At 37.4% G+C, this 17325-nt stretch overlaps 2 protein-coding genes, 1 non-coding gene and 1 pseudogene across 3 annotated transcripts; 2 read left to right on the forward strand and 2 right to left on the reverse strand.

Moving 5' to 3' along the window:
- The first annotated feature begins 5743 nt into the window (after positions 1-5743).
- LOC113273779 (nucleolin 1-like) lies at positions 5744-10366 on the forward strand. Its single transcript, XM_026523389.1, has 13 exons — positions 5744-5841; positions 5926-6059; positions 6405-6500; positions 7391-7486; positions 7574-7711; positions 7984-8067; positions 8445-8525; positions 8615-8706; positions 8802-8919; positions 9053-9181; positions 9298-9389; positions 9492-9609; positions 9682-10366. Exons 1-13 carry the CDS (start codon positions 5838-5840, stop codon positions 9817-9819), a joined length of 1320 nt encoding a protein of 439 aa, XP_026379174.1. The 5' UTR covers positions 5744-5837; the 3' UTR covers positions 9820-10366.
- A 292-nt stretch (positions 10367-10658) lies between these two features.
- Positions 10659-10731, reverse strand: TRNAF-GAA. Its single transcript has one exon. It is a non-coding gene; the product is annotated as a tRNA-Phe (tRNA).
- A 73-nt stretch (positions 10732-10804) lies between these two features.
- LOC113275268 (large ribosomal RNA subunit accumulation protein YCED homolog 2, chloroplastic) lies at positions 10805-12359 on the forward strand. Its single transcript, XM_026524743.1, has 7 exons — positions 10805-11063; positions 11262-11453; positions 11528-11617; positions 11704-11799; positions 11880-11960; positions 12033-12078; positions 12146-12359. The coding sequence occupies exons 1-7, from the start codon at positions 10863-10865 to the stop codon at positions 12217-12219; spliced, it is 780 nt and encodes a 259-aa protein (XP_026380528.1). The 5' UTR covers positions 10805-10862; the 3' UTR covers positions 12220-12359.
- LOC113272413 lies at positions 12252-15959 on the reverse strand (annotated as a pseudogene).
- Positions 15960-17325: the final 1366 nt, after the last annotated feature.

Consider the following 17325-nt stretch of genomic DNA (forward strand, 5'->3'; position numbering starts at 1 on the left):
TTTAGATGCAATCATAAAGCCGAAGCTAAATGCATTCATCAAGGATTTTATAAAGATATGAGATAACCCTATAATATTCCACAGCCGTAATCCCCACAAAGATATGGCGATTAAGCACAAGTTCAAAAACGAACTCTCCCCCATAAAATGTCATTCTCGAGAGAACAACAAAGGCGACCTTGCTTTTACAAGAAAAGAAAGATTTCTTTGGATATAACCAAATCGCATGAAAACATGAATTTGTACCCAAAAATCTCAATTGAATAAACCACAAAGATGATCAATTCAATTGCACCATGTTTTATGGAGCAACACAGTAAATACACAAAGATGTGGATCTTGGGAAGATCAATACTGTGGAATAAACAAGAATTCACTCTATTTTCTATCACTATTTGCACAATGACATATAATAGACAATTCTTGTAAACAAAAGTTCATCCTTTATTCCATCAATATTCGCATAATACATAAAAGGCTTAAACTTTTGTTTATCAAAAGTTCATTCTATCTTTTATCAATACTTTCATGCCGACATATAATAGAGATAACTTTTGAACAAGTATGGGACAGTCAAGGTTCACGGACTTAAACAACATATCCCATAATAGTTTGAAATATATAAAACCTTAAAGATTAAAACTGCAAACATCATCTTCCAAATAATTTAGAATTTAAATAAATAAATCTAAAAACATTGAAGATGAAAACTTTTGGAACTAGCTATGTGTAATCACAATAATGGCTATCCCAAACCATAGTAATCCTTCAAACAAAAACAAGAATAAAAATTCTCATAAGAAGAAGTTTTCTAGACATTGAGACCTCTGAAGAATTCTTTATCGTCCCCAAACTCCTTGTCGTCAACAGCCATGGGAACATACGGTTCGTGAAGATATGAGTCAATTCCAATAAACCTTATAGGCTAATGATGTCGAACCAGTGCCTTCTGAATTTCAAAAGTTCTCATAACAATAGCCTTTATTTGCTGAATCTCCTTTCTTGTATCCTTTAACTCTTCAAGAACACCAGAAAACTTCGGAGAATTTGAAGGAACAACTCTTGGCTTCCTCACATTCCTTCTTTTTCTTTTCAAAGTTGGAGGGAACAGAGATCTCTCTTTTTACTTCATGATTGATGGCTTAACAATCATATTAACATCTTTTCCATCAGAAGACATGATGCTTGGAGTATCCATAGGAGTACGGGTTTGTGAGAGAAAATCACAATTTAAACTCAACAAGCAGTCTTAAGATAAAAAGAGTTCCATAGAAGGAAAAAGGAATGTAGGGTTACGCAACCTTTAAACAGGTTCGTACACGAACAATTCTCAACTCTAAAAAGAGTTGAATTGTCGAGAATAAACCTCTTTTATTGATTGATAGGGAATTTCAAACTTGCAAACTACAGCAAATCTAAGAAGGAAAGGAAGAAAACAACTTTTCCTAAAGCCTGAGAAGTGCACAATCTTGTATATTTTGATCAGGCACATGAGACAAGATACACTAAACAACACAATCAAGTTGTGCTGCGGTGAACAACAATCTGTCCACCATGTTCCTTTCGGAAGGAATTCATAGAACCCTGCCTATCAAAACATTTAGGCCATACTTTCTTTTCTAATGGTCTTATATTATCTTTGGAAACTAACCTATTTGAAGAATACAAAATCTTACATACCTCGGCAGTTTTTTTGAGCGAGTTTAAGCTTATTTTCTAGTCGATTTTCTCTTCGTTGAAGTTTGTTGACATATATCATCTTGTGTTTGTACTTAAAACACTTTGAAAGTTCATGACCCTTGAGTGAACAATAAGAGCATGTCAACGCATATGATGACTCAGACGCCCGAGATGTGCAAGCTGATAGACACATGGTAGAACATGAAAAACCAGACAGAGAGTTTCCAACAGAAAGGTCAATTTTTTCTTCCAGATTGGTTGAGTCTTCTTCTGAAAGAATATCAAGATTGATGTATGTATTGATACAATTATCAAAATCAATATTTTCACAATGAAGTGCAACACTTGATTCTTCGTCTTCATTGGAATCATAATGATCAGACATTTCATCAAGAGTTACAACAAGACCTTTGTTCCCAGTGTATTTTCTGCGGTTAGGACACTCATTTGCAAAATGACCAAAACCTTTACACTTAAAGCACTGAGGCATATCCTCGTCATCAGTCTCGTCAACATCCCTATTTTTAGGAGGAACGCGATTGTGAGGTTTAACTGATGACCTGGGTTTGTCTCTGGAAAACCGTTTACTTCTCTTCAATAGAAGATCTCTAAACTGTCTTGTGATCAAAGAGACTGACTTATCAAGATCTTCATCTGATGAATCAGCCTCAGAAAGATCATCCTCAGAGACACAAACACTTTTACTTTTGTCAAGTAATTTAGTGTTCCTTTGTGCTTTAAAGGCAACATCCTTTCCGTTTGTGGATGTGTTCTCATGATCACAGATCTTTAGCTTTCCAACCAGTGTATTTCTGGAAAGAGCATCAAGGTTATTTCCCTCAACGATGGCATGCTTCTTAGAATCGTATCTAGATGGCAGCAATCTGAGATTTTTCATCACAATGTCCTTTTCAGGAATAGTCTTACCCAATGCAAAAGATGCATTAACAATTTCAGACACTTTGTGATTAAACTCATTAAATGAATCTTCATCTGTCATACGAAAGTTTTCCCAATCGGAATTAAGGTTTTGAAGCCTAGCTTCCTTCTCAATGGTATTACCTTCAAATACGGTTCTCAGATATCCCAAGCATCTTTAGACCGAGTGCACGTGGTCACATGGTACTGAAGATCTGCGTTCAAACCATCATAGTTTTGCTTTGCAGAAAGTATCTCAGCAGCGTCATATGCACCAATATCCTTAGGAACGGTCGCATCTTCTACTGCAACAACGGGAACATCATAGCCATTAACTACATAAACCCATGATTAAAAATCACGCGCTTGAAAAAAGGCACGCATAGCAGTTTTCCACCACAAGTAATTAGATCCATCGAATACTGATGGTACGTTTATAGAGATAACACCTCTGTCCATATAAAATCGCTACAAACACGGACTTATAAGGTATTTAACGTGTTTGCCTTCTCTGATACCAATTGAAAATGCGGGAGTCTAACAACCACACCCAATAATTCGTTTGGCAATCTGAGAGGACTTACTCTAATATACTTTATAGAGAATCAACTAGACTGTCAGACTCAATCTAGAGAAAAGTATATAGAAGAGTATTAATATATCTAACTCTTAATTCAATCCGCAATCAACAAATAGAAATATGCGAGCCTGATTGAATATAAGAGGAGTAAACTTGAACGGTACCAAATACCAACGTTCAAGGATCAATCAATCTCAATCAACAAACAAAGGTTGGATTTCCTAATTGATCGATACAACACACAACCTGTGATATTTCAACCATATAACAAAATATAATGCGGAAAAGAAATAACACAGACACCAGAATTTTGTTAACGAGGAAACCGCAAATGGAGAAAAACCTCGGGATCTAGTCCAGTTTGAACACCACAATGTATTAAGCCACTACAGACACTAGCCTACTACCAATGAACTTCGGACTGGACTGTAGTTGAACCCTATCAATCTCACACTGATTCAAGGTACAGTTGCGCTCCTTACGTCTCTGATCCCAGCAGGATACTACGCACTTGATTCCCTTAGCTGATCTCACCCACAACTAAGAGTTGCTACGACCCAAAGTCGAAGACTTGATAAACAAATCTGTCTCACACAGAAAGTCTATCAAATTGAATAAATCTGTCTCCCACAGAAATACCCAAGAGTTTTTGTTCCGTCTTTTGATAAATCAAGGTGAACATGAACCAATTGATACACCGGTCTTATATTCCCAAAGAACAGCCTAGTATTATCAATCACCTCACAATAATCTAAATCGTATGATGGCGAAACTAGATATTGTGGAATCACAAACGATGAGACGAAGATGTTTGTGATCACGTTTTATCTTGCCTATCGGAGAAATTAATCTCGAGCAAATCTTAGAGAAGATAGTATTCAAACAATAGAATCGAGCAAGATCAGAACACGCAACTACAAGAGAAATAGTTGGGTCTGGCTTCACAATCCCAATGAAGTCTTTCAAGTCGTTAACCTACAAGGTTTAGGAAAACCTAAGGTTAAAGGAGAATCGACTCTAGTTTATGCAACTAGTAACACACATGAGGTGTGGGGATTAGGCTTCTTAGTTGCTAGAGTTCTCCTTATATAGTTTTCAAATCAGGGTTTTCAATCTAAGTTACCTTGGTAATAAAGCATTCATTATTCATTGTCAGATGAAAAACCTGATTCAACCAAGCTAATATCTTTCAACCGTTAGATCGAATTTATCTTGTTACACACAAATGAAATTTACCCTCATTTAGGTTTATGAACCGTAGCCTGTAAAGGACGTCATATAAGGGAATTTTGTTGTGTTGGATCTTGCAATATCCAAGAGACGTAAAGGATCTCAACTGAAGCAGAATTAATTGTAGGGATGATTCGGTCTCAATTATATTATAGTTGAAGTCTGATCGTATGCTAGTGTATGTAGCGACTTAATACAAGCTCTGGACTAGGTTCCCATATCATATTCTTTTCTTTCTTGAATCATGCAAATTTAAATCAAGCGATAGTTGTATCACACCAAGCAACCAAATGTATTACATTTTCATATCTATACTATGTAGTGTATTTACCAGATTGAAAAATGTTTGAGGATGTAGATCTGGAATGGTGCAGTGTTTATACTTGATCGAGTTCTGATTGTGTGCTTACTTATTTGTTCTTTAAAATTTATCGATGTTTCTTTCTTGGAATAACTCTTGTCTGTTAGTGATATCCATCAGGTGCTGAGCGCCAAAATAAATTTAACCTACCATCGGGTGAAATCCAATAAATTATGCAACAATACGAGTAAGATTAGCATGGTTCTTTCCCAAAAATGACACATGTGCTATATGTTCGTGATTAGCATGGCACTAATGTATTAACACTACTAGTGCATGGTTAATGATGTTGCCATGCTACTATGCAAGTAGTTCATCTTTTGAAATTAAAATTAAGGTAACGTTTGTTACCGGAGGAAGTCATCATGGTTAATGATGTTGCCATGCTACTATGCAAGTAGTTCATCTTTTGAAATTAAAATGAAGGTAACGTTTGTTACCGGAGGAAGTCATCAGAAAAACAAAAGCATTTGATTTGATGCTAAATTTTAAATGAACATGGCTAATGTGAATAACTCATCCCGCTAATAGTACTGCTTAATTATGATTTTGCAAATTGATAGATGAAATAAGATTAAATATGTGTCTCTTTCCATTTCTCCCTCCCATTCATAAACTCAGGAACAACACCATATGTGTGCCATTACAAAGAATTAAGCCAGAGGTTATTTTATTAAAACTCAAACGTAACATTAACAGGTGCGGGGATGGCTCAGTTGGGAGAGCGTTAGACTGAAGATTTGAAGGTCGCGTGTTCAATCCATCCACACTCACCGCATATATACTTTTACTTTCTTTGTAATTTCCCCTTTTTCTTGCGCAGTCAGTTCCAATAATCCGACAGGCTTTATTTCCCTTTTCCCCTTAACACGAGAATTCGTATTGTCAGTTCCACTAATCCGACAATACAACCTTCCGGCTGATTCTATTAAGTTGCCATTTTTTCTAGTAGGGGTTTTGTGTTTCCTCTTTTCCCCCCTTCAAAAAAACCCTACAATTTTGAATCCACCTTCTTCTCTCTTCTTCACGAATTTCCTCTCAATTTCTTCATCTATTTTTTTTTTCTGAATGGGTGAGTTCATTCTATAAACGATTTCTCTTTTTGCCTACAAATGAGAATTTCTTAATAATGTTTTTCTTGTTGTTTTAATAACAGGTAAAAGGGTAGCTACAGTTGGACTCATAGAGGAAGAATCAAGTCCAGTAAAAAAGTATGCAACTTTTGATTTCACTGTTGAGAAGAAAGAAGATGAAGTTACTACCTCAGAAGATTTCTCTTCTGATGAAGAAGTAAGATATTAACTTATCCCCTGCCCCCTTTACATATATACGCACATTACAAAATTTTAATTTTAAGCTTAGTATGGTTGTTGATACAAATTGTAGCCAGTACTCAGAACAGACAAAGAAGGGTTCTGTTGGTTTGAATCAGTCACTGAATAACTTACATTCTATGATTTCGTGTGATTTTGCGAAGTTGATATGCTTGTAGACAAATAGGTCCTAGTTAAACTTTTGTTTTTGAAATGGGGCCAAATGGTTTTGTTAAATTGACTCAATATACTTGTATACAAATAGGTCCTGTTAAACTTTTGTTTTTAAAACGGGGCGAATGGTTTTGTTAAATTGATTCAGGAGTCGAAGGAACAACCAGAAGTAGTTTCGAAGAGCGTTTCTGTTGGAGCGACAGGCAAAAGTTCGGGTTCTTCTGATAGCGATTCTGAGGAGGAGGTAGTGAGTTTGTGTTTCTTATGATTTCCATGTGTGTATTAAGCTGTAGACTGTGTTCTTTTTAGTGGAGGTTTATCGTACAGAATATATACAATGTGATTCCATAAATAACTAAATCACAAACTCGGAGTAGCTGGTCAAACTTATATCTTTCTTTTAGATGCTATGTTTGTTTTAAATGATTAAGATTTAGACATAACACAGTGTGGATTTAGTTAATAGCAAAAAGCAGAATAGCTGTCAATATATCGTCGTTGTTTTAGGTCTTTAACTAGAGTTGTCACTCAATGTGACGAAGTTGGTTCCAGTGACTTCTAATGCTAGAAAATGTAGGAAGTGGCTGTGAAATGCCATACTCGTCATATAAGTGATACCCTAAAAACAAAGGTACCCTATACCATGCTTTCAGTTAAAACATTACTCATATTATTGTAGCACTGAAATATTTTAGGGTACCTTTGTTTTTAGGACATAACTTATATGAAGAAACTTGGATTTCACGAGAGTTCTGGTTCTGAACACAGCTGTTCTGATGAGGACAATGTATGTGATAAGTTTGTTATATGAATTCATCAGATTATTGTGTCTACTTATTGTTTAAAACATACGATCAACACATCATGTACTCGACATTCTCAGTAATTGACTCTTTTAGTAGATTGACCACTTACAAATTTTTAGTTCTAAGATTAGTATTGTAGTTGACACAGTTTGTAGTCAGTACTCAGTACAGACCAACAAGGGTTCTGTTGGTTTCAATCAGTCACTGAAGGACTTACATTCTATAATTTTGTGTGATTTTACAAAGTTGATATGCGTGTATACAAAAACGATCCTAGTTAAACTATTTATGTTGAAATGGGGGCAAATGGTTGGTTACATTGGTTCAGGACTTGAAGGAACAACTAGAAGTAGTTTCAAAGGACGTTTCTGTTGGAGCGACAAACAGAAGTTCGGGTTCTTCTGATAGCGATTCTGAGGCGGAGGTAGTGAGTTTATGTTTCGTATGATTTCCATGTGTGCATAAAACTGTAGATTGTATTGTTTTAAGTAGAGGTTTATTGTGTCCGCAGGAAAAAGAGATGGAAGTAGTCATTACACCCAGAGTGCCAGAAACTGCATCTAGGAATAGGTCTGGAGATGTTGTGGAGAAGGAACTTGTATCTAGCGAGAGTTCTGGTTCTGAACACAGCTGTTCTGATGCGGGCAATGTATGTGATAAATTTGCTATTTGAATTCATCAGATTATTGTGTCTACTTATTGCTCAATATATACTCAAGGTATCATGTACTCGACATTCTCAGTAATTGACTCTTTTAGTATATTGACCAGTTTCTGTAGACTGTGCTAATTCTTAAAATTTGAATCTATTTATTGATAATTTATAATTCACAGACCCCAAGTTTATGTTTCTGTTTAAAAAAAAAAAATCGATCCCTAGTCTTTTCGTTTCATTATTGGTCATTGTTGCTTACTTTGCAGGAAATTATAGACCTCAAGAAAGACCAAGGTGATGACATATCCGATGAAAGTGATGAAGAAGAACAACAAAGAAAAAAGCTGAAGGTTTCAGTACACTTCCTCTTATTTTCTTTTAAATGTCCATAGAACCCATATGTGTTATCATCCTATAAACTGATGTTTCTCCAAGTTGTTATATGTATCTCCAAGTGTCGGCAAACCTTCTTATAGTCCCATGCTTCAATAGACCGACGGTTTTTTATACTGTATGACTTATGAAGTGTGTTGTGTTAGGGGAGAAAAATGTACTGTATGTGGTGTTCTTTGAATTAAGATTTGGTTCCAAGTTCAGAACGAATGGAATGGATTGTGCCTGCCATTGTTACGAGGGGATATGGAAGCATGGATCTTATGTTGGTCTCTTGCCTTTTTCTTTTTTTTTTCATATATACCTAATCTTGGATTTTGTAAAATAAATGTAGGTCACAGTGGACAATGACGAGGAGATGGTAGATGCCGAATTACCAAAGACTAATAGCAAGACAGCCATTGAAAGTAAAGCTGTGAGTGCCTGTTTACCTTTCTACTTTCTTTATGGTATATGTGTCCAAATGCTACAGAATTGAAGTTTGTTCTCCATTTTTTTCTGCAGCCCGAAACCCCGACCACAACACAAATTCAAAAGACCGGATCAAAAAAACTATTTGTGGGCAACCTATCTTTTTCACTCGAGCAGGAAGACCTGTAGGTTCCACTAATGTAAACTTAACTTTCAGCATCAGGGTTGTTTATCTTTGAGGTTTTATCCTACTTTTTTCATTGCCCGTTTCTGTCTGTAGTGAGGAGTTCTTCAAAGATGCAGGTCAAATTGTTAATGTTCAGTTCGCCACACATGGAGATGGACGTTTCAAAGGGCATGCTATTGTTGAGTTTGCAACAGAAGAATCAGTGCAGAAGGTAAGCTTCCTTATACTGTGGGTTTTAGTTTTTTCTTAAATTAGTACTAATCATGCGTAATTTAGTAGTTAGAGTGTTGTCTCGTGGACGTAGTTCTAATATGTGTTTCTCCCTAACCAAACTTTTCTTGCAGGCTCTTGAAATGAATGGTCAAGATCTAATGGGTAAATCGGTAAAACTTTCTCTGCCTGGTAAGAGTAGTGGTGCTGGCAGTGGTTGGAAAAGTGATGTAGATGCCGAATCACCAAAGACTAATAGCAAGGTAGAGATTCAAAGTTCTTTAAAATTAGCTGCAAGTGCCAATATTCCTTTCTAGTTTCATTATTATGTAGTTCAAATGCTACAGAACTGAATTTGGCTCTCCATTTTTTTATGCAGCCAAAAAACCCTACTTCACCTCAAAATCAAAATACGGGATCTAAAAAACTATTTGTTGGCAACCTATCTTTCTCTCTTGAGCAGAAAGACCTGTAGGTTTCATTAACTAAAACCCAACTTTTAGCATCATTATTATTTTTCTTCGGGTTTGTTTTTCCTGCAATTCATTGCACATTGCATGTTTCTGTCTGTAGGGAGGAGTTCTTCAAAGATGCTGGCGAGATAGTTAAAGTTGACTTCGCAACACTTAAAGATGGACGTTCCAAGGGGCATGCTATTGTTACATTTGCAGCAGAGGAAGCATTGCAAAAGGTAAGCTTTCTTATAAGGAGCCTCACATAGTTGTGTTTTTATAGATTTGCTCTAATTTAAATTTTCTGGCAGGCTTTTGAGAAAAATGGTCAGGATCTGATGGGTAGACCAGTACATATTGGTGGGCATGGGAGTCCCTCTACCCCACAAACTGGGAATGCAAGAGGCGGTCGTCGTGGCCATCGTGGTGTTGGCAGGAGGCGTTCTTAATTCACTTCGAAGTATTATATTGTCAGAGAGGTTTTTGCAATTCTTGTGACATATTTTTGCCAGAGAGTTAAGTTTGATTAACAAGTTGCATTAAATTTTGTAAAAAAAAAGTTTGAGCAAAATCAAATCTTTATATTATGAAATAATGACAAATATCAGGAACTAAAAACTCATTCCTCAACATAAAAAAAAAGAAAGAACAGAATTCAATTAAGGACGTCTACTCTTGGTTCCATTGGCCTTCTTGTCCGGAACCTGTTTAGCTTCTTGTTTATTTTTGGTTCCATTGGCCTTGTTGTCAGAAACCTGTTCAGTTCCTTATTCTTCTTCAGTCTTTTTTTCGCTAAAATCCCTAAAAAACTTCTTTGGTTCCCTGTTAGTATGTGTTGGAGTGGGAAGGCTCTTCAAATGGACAAATAACTTGAACGAAACAAGAGCATCTAAACAAGCATATGGGTATATGACTTGACTCCCAAAAGAAAGAAATTTCTAAAGAATAATAAAGCAGAGAGAGAGAAGAGAATCAAGAATTAAGTCTGTATGTATTAGACTTGGTACTTATTATGTGTGATGAAAACCATAGCAAGATCTATCTATTTATATGGGTATATGACTTGACTCCCAGGTTAAAGGGTGGTGGAAAAGGGAAACCGAGTGTGATTAGGGAGTAAATTATTTAGAACTTTCTGGAATCCCACTAATTCCATGCTAAAAACGGTTTCACTAGGTTTCGGACGCGTAGGACAAAGGCCCATTAAACAGAAAACCCCTTATATAGAACTTGTCGGATTAGTGAAACTGACAAAAGAAGAAACGAAAGGAGAATATAAAATTATTTATGCGGTGAGCGTGGATCGAACACGCGACCTTCAGATCTTCAGTCTGACGCTCTCCCAACTGAGCTATCCCCGCACCTGGTTAGCAGTTCGGTATCGTTAATACAGTCAACTGAAGATAAATTAAGAAGATAAGGTCCAAATTTCAGTGGTTTGTGATGGCATACATATGGTGTCGTTCTTTGAGTCTATGAATGCGAGCGAAAAATGGAAAGAGCCACATATTTAATCCCAGAAAAACTGAATCTATTTCCATCTATCAATTATAGCAAATTCATCATCAAAAGAATCAAAACTCATAACAAAGCAGCATCATTAGTAGGACGTGTTATTCACATTAATCATCCCCATTTACAATTTAGCATCAAATGCTCTTCTTCTGATGACGTGAAAGACGAGCTTCCTCCGGTAAGCGACACTCTTAATCTCCCCTCAAAAAATGAATTACTTGCATGGCCATGGCAGCATTTAGCTTTGCTCCATTTTTGTATTTCATTATTGCACAAGGGCCATCGTAATCTTATCTGTATGTTGCCGGATATCCCTAACGGGACAGTTGAATTATTATGCTAATGTCATATTTTTGTATATCAACTTACTAAGCAGATTGTACGAAAGTCTAGTAATGGAGGCAGGAGGAACCCAAGACGGCTAATAAAACTTGCAACATCGGACGGAAAATGGCATGATAAATGGACTAGTGATTACATTTTCACTCTTCAAGACTTGCAGTTAGCTGATCTTTCAATAGATGGTCAGAAGAATGCTCAAGTCTTAATCACCCTCACTGCAACAAAGGTGAGTCTTTAAACTTGACAGATTCATGTGTAAATAGAGTGCACAGAAAAATGAGCTGGTAAATGTTTGTGTAGCATTCAGGGTTTGGGTTTTCAGTCGAAGGAAGAATTGGCACGTCTTTCACAAGAATATGCACTAATTGCTCTTGTGCATACCACAGAGAGGTACTACTAATTGTATGTGTACATACTGAATTATTATCATGTTTCTGGAGATTACTCTGATTGCGTTAACTCAACACATGTATCAGATAGATGCAACGTTTGATGTCTGGGTGTTACCATCAACACGAGAAAACCGGTTGAGTTCCACACAATTACCTGAAATTGGCGGCGACGATCCATCTGTAATGATATTAACGTTAATCATGACCCATAGTAGTACACCTGAATATTTTTCTCTCTTGACATTTATTGGGTTTTGTAGGTGATTTATGTGAAACCTGGATGTGAAGCTGATCTTGATTCACTCATACGGGACACGGTTCGACTTACAACTTCCGCTAAGGTAGGTAATTTTTCTGTCACATTAAGTTATCAGATAAAATCAAAACCTCACCATTCAAGTTTTAATTTCCAGGACACATGTTCGGAGTCTTGTGAGAAAGCTGAACCAAGATTGCACTGTGAGTGCATACATTTTCCTCTAGCCTTTAGTAACTGAGTTGGTTCTAACTTACATTTTCTGGACAGATATTGGTGGGAAAGAGGCTTCTGCTATAGATGGGAGGTGGTCTAGACTTCTGGAGCTAAAGAAAAAACTATAAGTGGAACCTGATAACTTTTTAAAGCAGTAATGTTTATCCATTTGGGTTGTAATAATTTATTCAACAAATTGTACATAAAAACAAAATATTCAATCATGTCAAACTGATTCCAACATCCAATTTTACAGCCATATCATCACAATTTGTGTGCTTCTTCGGACAGCCAAACTGGTTTTACAGGTATGGCATGCTCGTAGAGATCAACCTCTATCCAAATGTGTGGTACCGATATCGACTTTAACTGCTACTCCCATGCTAAGAAGAAACTTACCTGGGGTTTTGAGCAAAATAATATCTCCGCATAACATTCAATCTTTCAAGCAGCTCCCCGAATGTTGGCCGGCATTTTGGGTCGCTGAGGTGCCAAATGCAAAAATTACGAGTAAAAAACTAGGAGATTGAACAATATGAAATTGTACATACAGAAAGCATGTCACTAGAAATGAACCTGTGCAAGCAAGTCTTGATGAGAGATGCCCATTTTGGGTCGGTATCTTCCGGGATCTCAATATGTTGGTCCATGAACCCTACAGCGGCAATTACCTGCATAATGCACCTCCAAAACTGTAGATCGTGTTGTACTCTTATGTAATATTTACATGTAAAAATTGAATGATAGTTATTGCATGGGCATGGAATCATCTATCGTGAAAGAACGTACCTGCATTGGGATCAGACCATCCCAAGGAATTTTTTTGATGGCAAGCTCCCACAATACAACTCCAAAGCTATAAACATCAGATCTGTAAAGTTTCCTATGTATATTAGTTAAAAGATAATATGTGAATGCAAAATTGAATAGAAAATTATTCGTATACTAACAGAGCAACTAAAAGAATTTGAACCTACTTCTCATCCGCCGGCTCATTACGTATAACCTCTGGAGCCATCCATTGTGGCTGTAGAAAACAGCAAAATGAAACACTGCCCAGAAGTATTCATTCAAAAAAATCAAATTAAGAAGGAAAGAAAAGAATTAGGGAAATATATTGAAATGTGCTACCGTTCCATTCCCGTTCTCTGTTGTCAAGAAGGTTGCATGTTTGAGTCGCGAGAGACCAAAATCCCCAACCTATTCGAATTCAGACGATGAACAGATAAAAAAAATAGTTCTCTGCATTACAATGTATTTAGCATTCTTCAAGAAAAGAAGAACAATAAAAAGCCGCGCGTGTACCTTGAGATGCCAGTTATTATCAACCAACAGATTTGAGGACTTCACATCGCGATGAACGATTGGTGGGTTGTAACAATGAAGATAATTTAAACCTCGTGCCTATGGAATGATTGAAAGCCAAAAATAAAATGAAAATTAGACAATAAATTTCTATTTTCCTTAACATAAGTTGTTGGTGGGAAGATGATTACTAACAATGTCCAAAGCCATGAGAACACGCCGTTTCCAATCTAATGCAGGAGGATTCGTCGAAGCAACTGAAACAAACTCCCACTGCAACAGGAAAGTTTTATGCACATTAATATATGAGAGGCTTCAAAATGTACATACATTTATGAAGACAAAGTAAAATGGGTAAAAGTGGAGAATGAACCGTGGGAGGAACTCAGTGACAATGCACAAATGTTGAGACGAAGTTACAGCCCCCATAAACAGTAGAACATTTGGGTGCCGGAGCCCCTTCATAAGCAAAACCTTCATGAAGATATAATTTAAAACCACCGTTAAATGTCAAACTAGATGCAAGGCAGAAGCTAAAGCGTAGAGTTAAAAAATACTACCTCCTGTCTGAAGGCTCGCAGCAAGTCTTCTGAGTACTCAAATTCAGAAAATACCTTAACAGCAACATCCTGTGTTATAGAGTAGCAATTATTTCTCACCAATTCACTTTGGAAAATATGGTACGGAGTAAATCCTTACTAGACCATGCTAGCTAAGCGCTAAGCAGGCAATAAATGCAAAATGCCAACATGAAAAGAGTACATATATACCGAGCCACACCAGAGACCATGATACACAGTCGCACATGAGCCTGAGAGTTATCAATCAGAAGTCAAAGATTGGAAAAGCGAGTCAGAAATGAAAAATCATCAATTTAGGAAAAATGGAAAGAGAAATAACTTAGCACCTCTCCCAATTTGTTCACCAAGTATCAAGTCCCCCCACAAGATGTCATAGCTCAAGGAGTCTGGCTCCATGATGCTACGACAAGGAGAGCTACTGGTACTACGACTACCAGTAGTGACATCCAAACTACTTGTAGTGTTTCCGCTACAGGAAGATGATGAGTAACTACAGGCTTCACTTCCACTAAATAGGTAATCTTCGACAACCTTATTTGGTAAGACCGGACTATTCTGTTGATCAAATCCCTCCTTTAATTCACTATTTAAGCTGGGATAGATATCATGGGTGGTAGTTCTTCTCATCGGCGCATCTCGTGCACCACCTTCCCATGGCAAGTATACCCCCGCCACCTTAGAAGTTATCATTTTGCAGACTCCTGTCTTACTTTCATACTCGTCACCAAAATCAACAAAAAGTCTTTCCTGGTACATTTTCTCTTGGGCATACGCTCTTGGGTCAGAGACAACAGTTTCTAAGAAACCTTGCCGATCAACATATGGTTTTCTTCCACCTTGAATTTCGTATTTCATGGTTTTCGCCCGAGTTCTTGTTATCCACCGTAAAACACTTCTGGTCATTCTTGACGTCTGGTTCATAGTTCCATTAATCAAGACTGAGAGTAGAATATAAGTGATCTTAAATATATCCATGAAAACTCAAGAGATAAAACATACCGGAGTCAACAGCTTGGAAGCAATTGTAACTTGGGAAGGTTTCTGCTGGGTATTAAGGCCGGCAGCAGTTGCTGGTGCACCACTTTTAGACAGCTGATTAGAGCTAGGATATGCAGCTTTCCTAGAAGGATTTCTTCTAGAAGTAAACGTAGTTGGAGTTTCATAGAACGGCTGAGAGTCACAAGTTACACCAATAAACCCAATCAAAGTACCACAATCATCATATAATGGGGAATTAGTTGCAATGACTAGAAATCGTCTTCCTTGTTTATTAATGACCGGGAACAGCCCTGTCCAGCTTTCCCCCATGGCACTTCTGTCAACTATTTCTTTTCCATCTTTGTACACTTGCTCTTCAGCAACGAGGTGAAGAACATCACGACCAATGGCTTCTGACGCAGAATAACCATACAGGTCTTCAGCAGCCCGATTCCTGCAATAAAAGACTCCAGGATCCTTTAATTTATCTAAGTAAATAAGCATATTTTCATCCAATTTGATCCCTCAAATCACTCAAAAAGAAATGAAACTAAAAGAAGGAAAACAAGGAAGGAAAAAAAAACTCACCAGTAAAGTATCAGACCTTTGTCATCAATAACATGAATTGCCTGACCCATTGACTGCAAGATGTTATATGATTGTTTACTGGTGAAACTCATATTACTGCTTCTGGAGTTCAGACAGTCAAGGATACTTCCCTCTTTATCTTTGGATGAAGCTGAACCAGTTTCCCTTGTTGGCACGGTTTTGTCATCATGACCCCCACCAGTCTCGCTACATGAACTGGTTGGTCCTGGTTGGTTAACTGAATCTAAGGGAGACTGGTTACTGCAATCTGTTTTACTTTCAAAATCTACATCTATGCCGGAACTGTCTCCAGAACAAACTAATTTTGCCATTTCTTCTCGCAGTCTGGCATCTCTAACCTCTAGCTCTTGAATCTTCTTCAGCAATTGTTCTTGTAGTGGAGTGTCATCCTCCATATGATCAGTAATGGGATTTTGTACAACGATTCGAGAAAGAGTGACCAGAAGGCAGATTTAGACTAGAACTATTTATTTTCAGAGACACAGACTGATGCACGTTTAATATATGGTGAGCTTCTGAACTAAGAGGGCATGCATCTGGGTCTCTAACCAACAAGGAGTGTGAACAAGATTCTTCTTTCTCATTCCATCTGGTGTATTCTTCTTTAAACAAGCATGCACAGAGACAAAGATACATGTTCGATGTCCATAACCAGAAACCCGATATCAGCTAATTGACGAGGTGGCAAGGGTAAAATGATGTTTTTGAACTTTAGATCAAGGTTCAAACAAACACCACCTTGCTACACAGCCAATCAGAGTGAAACCTTAAGGTGTAGACCATTAACAGTTAGAGCATGTAGCAGATGACCAAAAACAATTCTATCAGTGTTTGGATTCAGATATTATGTGTAAACCCAAAATTCTACCGTCAGCTAACTGTACCCGGTGGAGGCATTTATACATTGATGACTAGAGTAATATATAACTTACAGTATTTCGTGTCCACCTCGATCTGGTCTATCACAGATTCACACGCGTGAGTGCACAATGAACACACACACCTCTAAACTGTAAGATTATATATTATAACAACGTTCGTATACATATATATCACGGACTGGAAAATCTTCACTTCTAACATGGCAAACTCTGACTTCCCGATACGCCACTCGAGAAACCGGGTTTTTAATTTTTTCCGACCAATTCGATTTACCAAGCAAATGCTCATCAATTTACCGACATGATTAAGTATCATATGCTCATCCTGGATTGGACCTGACAGTTGGTAGCGATAGCTCATCCCTACAGGGACCTGTCAGTTAGTAGCTCATCCCCATAGGGACCCGCCTTAGCTCATCCTCGTTGGGACCTGTCAGCTAAGTACATATCAATTACTCTATTTCTAGTTCAATGGTATGAACTGTCACCATATGTAGCAACCACCCTTTTCAGATGATAAAATTACCTCGAGCAGTAATAATCATCTCTTGTCTCACGTAATAAGCCAGATAATCCAAATTACCTCCTCGAGTAATAACAATCATCTATTTCTCAAGTGTTGCACAGTTTATCAGATGACATGAACTGGCAAGAACAAATCATCTTTTCATTTCTCATTTGATGATATGAACAACCTTGAAGAGGGTGCAACCATCCCGCAAGGTAGTATGAACAGCTAGTGGGCTAACTGCAACTGCCTCTGATGAATGATATAAACTGCCGAGATTGCAATCATCTCAGAACAGATGGTATGAACAACCTCGTGCAGTTGTGTTGCACCGCAAAGCGCCTGCCCGTGTACCCTCCTCCGTAGCTCGAA

This window comes from Papaver somniferum, chromosome 4 (assembly GCF_003573695.1).
Source record: "Papaver somniferum cultivar HN1 chromosome 4, ASM357369v1, whole genome shotgun sequence".
NCBI classification, from domain to species: Eukaryota; Viridiplantae; Streptophyta; class Magnoliopsida; order Ranunculales; family Papaveraceae; genus Papaver; species Papaver somniferum.